General features: G+C 45.4%; 1 protein-coding gene across 1 annotated transcript; it reads right to left on the reverse strand.

Moving 5' to 3' along the window:
- Positions 1-1,567: 1,567 nt before the first annotated feature.
- Positions 1,568-4,970, reverse strand: LOC123182518 (NAD(P)H dehydrogenase (quinone) FQR1). The gene is made up of 3 exons (XM_044595117.1): positions 4,702-4,970; positions 2,416-2,509; positions 1,568-2,261 (listed from the first exon to the last, which is right to left on the reverse strand). Exons 1-3 carry the CDS (start codon positions 4,722-4,724, stop codon positions 1,764-1,766), a joined length of 615 nt encoding a protein of 204 aa, XP_044451052.1. The 5' UTR covers positions 4,725-4,970; the 3' UTR covers positions 1,568-1,763.
- Positions 4,971-7,822: the final 2,852 nt, after the last annotated feature.

Raw genomic sequence — 7,822 nt, forward strand, 5'->3', positions numbered from 1 at the left:
GAAATATCATTATAGGTGGCAAGAATATTATGTCATCTGCATACTGCAATATATTAATCACTTCCTTCCCTTGTTTCCTTTAGCACCCCTTTCACAAAACCATGCTACCTTGCATTATCCATGACAACAGAATCAAATAGAAGTGAGGGACAATGAAACACCATGTCTCAGACCTTTAAAGTAGGAAAGAAAGGACCAATATAATCATTGACTTTAATTCCCACACATCCACCATTCATTGTCTCCGTAATCCAATCTTCTATTTATCAGGAAATCCTTTTAAAGTTAATGTTTCATGGACAAATGGTCGTTGATTTTATCATATGCCTTCTCAAAATCAACTTAGAAAAACATGACACTTTTCTTTTTTAGCATGTATTGAATTCAAAGCCTTGTGCAAAATTAGCACCCCTTCCATAATGTATCTACCATTAACAGAGGCAGTTTGAACCGGAGAAATTAAGGACCCAACCACCTCACTCAATCTGTGCGTAGTTGCTAGATGCTTAAAATGTTGGCCCCACAATGCGTGTGCCACTGCATTCTTGCTATTACCAAATGACATGTACCAAAGAAGTGACTTTCCAAAAATATACAAGGTAAAAAGAAGAAACTACACTGCCTAAATGTAACAGATGTGTACTAGTATTATCACTTTGGCGAAATATCTTGTCAAAGAATCACATAGGCAAAAGCTTCAAATTACCCGTATAAATCGGAAGGTTGTATTTGGTTGGTACTTTATCTTCTTGGAGTACTAGGGTATTTTAATTTTGTTAATGAAAGGGGATCAATGCTCAATAGCCAATGCCAACTTCCTGTAAAGCAAGTTGAATACCCTAGTCCCACATGAGCCGAGGACGAAACTTCCTCTTAGATAGAGGGTGAAATCGTGTTGGTGTCTTGGTGAACTATTGGTTGTTTCAGAATCACATTAAACATTGAACCTTAAGTTGGACCATACCGTGAACGGACATTGTATCTTGGTGACTTGTAGAAGGCTACTTCTTGTCTGAGCCCAGGCTCATCTGCACCCGGTCAGAAAAAAAAAATCAAAACAAATACTTAAAAAAATTCAAAAAAATCCATTTTTTGTGTGATAGATAATTTTATGCGTGAGGTGCGCTTCAAATTTCAACTTATTTGGACGTCTGAGCAGCTCTCAGCAAAAAACAAAATCGGGTCAGAACAAAATGAGTTGAAACTTGGAGCGCACCTCACGCATAAACTTGTCTACCACACAAAAAAATTAGAATTTTTTGAATTTTTTTAGTATTTGTTTTGATTTTTTTCGTCAAGGCGGGTGCAGATGAGCTCGGGAGCAGAAACGCCGCACTTGTAGAGTTTTTTCCTTCAAACCATGCAGGAAGACTGCACGTGAATATATAGATAAGAAACAAAGGTTTCAAACGACAATTACAGCAGTTGTTAAGCGTGAGAAAGATCAGAGAAGAGAAAGAGAGCAGAAACTGGTCCAAAGCAGAACAAACACGCAAGAAAAACGACCGCAGGGACAGTAAATCCTACGTGTACAGCGCGAGAGTGCGCCACAGTCCACCGCTATCACTTGTATAAATGGCAGTGATATGATAATACTATGAAATGCAAAATCCACTTACAAACTTTACAACCGGTTCAATCAAAGCCATAATAATTAACATAACAGTGTCCACATCACACATCAAACTTAAGCTCCACAGATACAGATAGCAGCAGCAGCAGCACCACCACCACCAGTGATCAGGTGATCAATGATCATGCACTCAGGCGGAGGAGCCCTTGAGCTTCTTGGCGATGCCGGCGAAGTACTTGCCCTGGTGGAAGGCATGCTCGAGCTCCATCTCCGACGGCCACCGCGACCCATCGCCCGCGAACGTGCCGGCGCCGTACGGGCTGCCGCCCTGCACCTTGTCCATGTCGAACATCTTGGCGCCGAACGTGTACCCCACCGGCACGAATACCATGCCGTGGTGGGTCAGCTGGGTCACCGCCGTCAGCGGCGTCGTCTCCTGCCCGCCGCCCTGCGTGCCTGTGCTGAAGAATACGCCCGCCGGCTTCCCCGCCAGGCTCTGCTCCCTCCACAGCCCGCCCGTTGCGTCGAAGAACGCCTTCATCTGCGCCGCCATCATGCCGAACCTCGTCGGGAACCCGAACAGGACGCCGTCCGCCTCCGCCAGCTCCTGCGGGGAGATCACCGGCACGTCGGTCTTGGGTGGGGCGCCCATCTTGCCAAGGACTTCCTCGTTCAGGATCTCAGGGACCTTTAATAAGATGGTGAGCAAAGATGCATGTGTGAATTCATTTTTCATGAAATCTCTGTATAACACTAGATAGTTCTTGAGCCTGACGAGCAGAGCATCACAGTGGGAGCTTACACACTGTTGTCAACTGATAAACAGGGTTGCTGAGACTGACCTGCCACACTTTAACCTCCACGCCTTCCACAGAGGAAGCACCTTTCTTGATCTCATCAGCTAGCTTAGCAACATGACCATACATGGAGTAGTACCTGTCAAAAATTGGTGATGATTTTACATCTTACTTTTTATTGACGTTCAAGAAGCAAGACACAATGATATATCTTGTCCCATATATATCAACCACTACTACTTTTTGTTTACGCGTGTTTCACATAACTTTAGGAAACACGCTAGGCTAACAAAAGGAATAAAGGACATCATGAACCAACTAGTGTGTTACACACGGCACAAATGTTCATCAATTAAAGAACTGTGTAAGACACCTGTGCCGAGAACTTCGCACCAGTATATTATATAACTACTTCAGTAAACTTATGGCTCTAAGTTCTATATCTGGTGATTGGTGAAAAGAGTTTGCCCCCACAGCCACTAAGAAAACAGAGTAATCATGTACAGACAAAACAATAAGTTTGATAATGATGTCAAAATGTCCTGAAGGGTTTGGGGCAAACCGTCAATCAAAGGTCTAATTAGAATAACCCAGGTGTTTCCCATCTTTTATCTAAAGGCTTCTAGAGGCCTACTTTTTGGTAGTTGGGCAATCCCATTCAGCAGGCAAAATTTTAAAACATGGTCCAATTATAGCTTATGTTAGACAGTGATAGGGTGATACAGGTTAGTTATGTGCTTATGGTTTCTGATAGATGTGACTTGAAAGAAAGACGAGTGATGCGAATTGATAGGGAAATGCTGCTTGCCAATAGCAGGATGCATCCATTGCACCGAGTACTGAACACTCAAAGATGCTTGAAGACACTACTAGTTTGATTCTGACCAGGAGTGACATTCTTCAAATGCTGATGTGAGTTGTCACACTTTACGGATTAATTGTATTGCATTCCAATATTCAGAAGGCCAGTGGACTTGCTCATACTTTTTCGATAATAATTACGCACTGGTTACTTTTGTGCTTCAAATAAGCTTTTATTGAGACAGGCATAATTGTGGAAAAGCTAAAAGTCCATGTTGGTGGAGTTGACACTAGGAAGCAATAAGATTGAACCCTACTACAAGCAAAGATCCATCACAGGAGACAGTGGGGCTGTAGTGGAAAATCCACATCAAAAGAAAATGGCCTTTTAATCGCTGTGCTGCAACTGACAAATTTGCATATGTAAGCTGAAAGAAGGCCATCAAAAATTTAATCAACATACTATTTTTTTAATAAAAAAACATACGTATCATTTTAAAAAAGAAGGAAGAAACTCAGAGATTTATTTAAAATGAGAGAAGGGGTAAACTACAATTTGATTAAACATCTATTCCAGTTCTCGCCTAATACACAAGTTCCACATAGTACAAAACAAATTAGATTTGCATCACACTGATGTATATATGATTTCCATCCTATTTAAAGCACAAAAGATTCCATTCCATCTTTTTTTAAAGGAGCTGTGGTGTATCATATAATATGATATACATCGCACTAGAAGCCTGAGCATCATATGCAGCCATGACCCATGAGTAGCTATCCCTATTAGTTGGTGGGAACAGGGTAAATGGTAAAGATATACTCAGATAAAATTCATATAGGAAACGTAGCCCAGAGCAACAAACTAGGGACAGTCAACAACCAAGGTGATGTTCTTCAGAAAGATGGTAATCAAGGTGTTGTTGACTGCATCCACTGCCACTGGTAACGGAAATTGCTTCGAGAAGTCGCCGATGTCTGCCGGGGCGGCGGATACTTCAGAGGTGCGCGTTTCACACGGCAGGGAGGAAAATATCCAGATAAAGGGGACAGCGCAGGATTACCAGTGCAGGATCAGGTCCCCGTCCATATCCGGCATCGATCCCATCATGGACCACCAGACCCAGCACGGATTAAATCCATGATTGGTGATACCCCATATACAGCTAATAATCGAGCAGAGGTTATCCGCGACTCTGAAGTCTGAACCCTCACCCCACCACTCGTTTCAGTTCACTGAACCTGGACTGAACTCTGACGCGAATGATCAAAACTACTAGGGCCACTCTAGACGGAGGCGTCGACGGGCGGAGGGCCTCCCGATGAACAATTGTGCACTAATGGTGTGTGATTGCTGCCGGGACATGCGTTTCAATCCGAATTTAGAAAAATCTAGGCAGAATCATCAACTATCTGAATTAACAACGTCTAGAAATTCAGTTTCATAGTACGCACGAGTGTGAATGAATTGTAATGGGGGCGGCAGCGAAACAGATGGTACTACATAGCAGTGAGGGAGCGGGTGCTTACACGACGTAGACCTTGACCGCCATGGGAGGCGCGCCGGAGCTCCGCGGATCTGAGATCTGGTGGGAGGAGGAGGAGGACGGCTCCGGTTGTTTAATGGGTTCGAGATGGAATGGAGGGGAGGCAGTGGGCAGTGGGAGAGGGGAAGGAAGGCCGGGGGCATTTATAGGCCGGCGGGGACGGGGTTGCCGTGCCGGTTGACATCCGAGGTGAGGTCCCAACCAACTACAGCTCCTGCCAAGCGGATCCGGGCACTGCCACTTGTGCGTGTGAGTGACCGCTGCTGTGTCACGTGCTGCCCGTCCCTGGCCTCTCAATTGTTTTTCTTTTTTATTTTGGACAGCAGGCCTCAAACTCTTTTTTTCTTATTGTTTTTCGGGGAAACCTTTATCGTATTTGCAACAGGTAAAAATATTTCTAGTACTCTCTTCACCATCATATTGTGATTGTCTTTTTTAATTTGGACCGTTTCTGGGTATTTTGCCACTTGTGCTCCTCATCAGTGTGCGTGTTCGACAGGTCCATCCGTGGTCCTAAACTATTCATTTTTGGCTGGCCGGACGCAAATGTTATTTCTATTCTCTATTCATTCAGCGTATGATGAATTAATGATTGTAGAGCTGGTATTTTTGAAAAAAAAAATGTAGAGTTGGTAAAGGTTCTTGAGTCTAGTCAAATGTCAAATGCTCTTCCCCTGAAGAAACTTTTTCCCCGTCAAAACCTCATATCCAATCCAGCATACAAGGTATCTTTGGCGGGTGTGCATCCATGGCTAAGATATCATAATTTGTTCGTTTTGCTTGTTCGTTTGTGGTAGAAGATAGGATATACATGTAAGCATTCTTATTAAGTAAGAGAAACCATGGACTGATTGTTTTGTCTTTTAGTTTGTACTAAAAGATAAAGATAGGATGTGCATGTAAGAATCCATAGTTACACCCCCCAAAAAAAAGCATCCATAGTTACGATATCATGTAACTATGGCGGCGCTAGAAAATAATCCAATCTGACATATAAGGTATCACTACTAGGAAAATACTTATATGTAGAAGTTTACCAGTAGCGCCTGTTTTTGACCCCATGCTACTGGTATTTACCAGTAGCGCTGGGTAGAAAACACGCTACTACTACTAAATAACAGCAGCGTTTGTTAGCTTGGGCCGTGCTGCTGTTACATGGGCCGCAGGGCAAAAACGGTAGCCCACTTATGTAGCGTTTGTTTCGAACGGGCGCTACAGCTGGTGGGCTTAGCAGTAGCGCCGGCCTCTACCCAGCGCTACTACTAGGGGAAAAGAAAACATGCCCGAGCGCCCCCCCCCCCCCCCCCCCCCGCACCCCCTCACTCTCACAATCGATCCCCTCCGCCCGAAGACGCCGCCGCGGTTAGGGTTCCTCCCCGGCCGCCTCACCCCCGTCGATGGCGCCGTGCGCCGCCACCACGCGCGGTCGCCTCTCGCCTCCTCCGACGCTCCAGCCCCGTAAGTCCCCCTCGATCTCCTCCTCACTGCGCGCACCACCACTACCTAGGCTCCAATCGATTCGCCGCGGCGGCTCGCCATGTTTTGGGATTTCACGTGGGGGAAAGGGATTTAGGGATTGCACGGTGACTCCACGCTTCGATGCGACGTGTTCCAGGCTTGTTTCCTCGCGTGATTGGGGAGAGAGTAGAGAGAGGGGTTAGGTGAGAGAAGTAGAGGCTTTTTGTTGCTCACCGAAACTTGGGTTTCAATTCTTGATCAGCAGTTTAGCACATATAATTGAAACTTGGGTTTCAATTCTTGGCTGCTGTCCCTGGAGCAGTGGCGGCGGCGGCGGTGCCTAGTGTTCTAGGGTTTAGAGAGGGGTTCTTTCCTGACACTAGGGTTATGTCTTGAATGCTCCTCCTTTCATCTGAATGATGTTGATTGTGCCAGTTCTTCTTAAAGGTCTAAATGTTTGTATCCTCGTGATGAGCTACCCTATGTGTGAATTTGATCCACTAGCTTCTTTGTTGATGCATATAAAGATATGACCACGAAGCCCTCACTGTTATGTGGTTTCATGGAAAAATCAATGCTTGATTCGATACTCTTTTAGGTTGAAGAGAGTGTCTGTATGTGGTGATGCTCAAATTGCCAAGTTGTTATGGTGCGCATTTGAATATATGCTAACACCCGTTTCGAAAAAAATGCTAACTGATCTGTCTCATGTCTCTGTTTTATTGAATGAGAAAACTGACTTTGCTGTGTTAATTAGGACACTAGTAGAAAACAGGGCTTTCGTTCGGGCCTAGCTAGGCCATTAGTCCCGGTTCGGCCACGAATCAAGACCCATGGGGGAATTCAACCCGGTTCGTGAGCCCAGGGGGCCCGGCCGGGGCCTCGTGGGCATTGGTCCCGGTTCGTATGGACCCATTTGTCCCGGTTCTAGGCACGAACCGGGACCAATGGGCCTCGCTCCTGGCCCACATACATTGGTCCCGGTTCGTGGCTAGAACCGGGACAGAAGGTGGAGCTTTAGTCCCGGTTTCAGCCACGAACCGGGACACATGAGCTGCCTATATATACCCCATCGCCACAGCAGAGCACTCCACAGTGCTCTGTTTTTCTGGCCGGTGAGGGGAGGGCATTTGGGTGCTTTAGCTCACCTCCTATGCACATGAGGTGTTCGATGAAATGTCTGAGCCACACTAGTTAATCTTTCTCCTCTCGAAACTCGACCTCCGAGCTCCATTTTCCCCGAGATTTGTCCAGGTTTAGCGGTCCGTCACGTCACGTCCCCGTCTTCACCGCCGTCGATCGCCCGCGCCGATCTCGTCGCCGGCACCACCGTGGTGAGCCTCTTGTTCTTATCTTCTTTCTAAAAGAAAAAAAATTCTTACTTCAGATAGATACTTGTCTAATTTTCTTACTTTTATTAGTCCTTGTTATTATATAGTGCGATGGTTTTTGTATCCGCCCCCATCGGCCCTCGTCCTGTCTATGATTCGGCTGTGGTATATATTATCTTTTTATAACTATTTGGTTCATTTATTGTTTATGACTATTATGCCGACCAACGTGACATATATTTTATTTATCTAGGAGGTGGTTGCTACCTCTTGAGCACTGCATTGGTTTTCCCTTGAAGAGGAAAGGGTGATGCA

Source organism: Triticum aestivum, chromosome 1D (assembly GCF_018294505.1).
Source record: "Triticum aestivum cultivar Chinese Spring chromosome 1D, IWGSC CS RefSeq v2.1, whole genome shotgun sequence".
NCBI lineage: Eukaryota > Viridiplantae > Streptophyta > Magnoliopsida > Poales > Poaceae > Triticum > Triticum aestivum.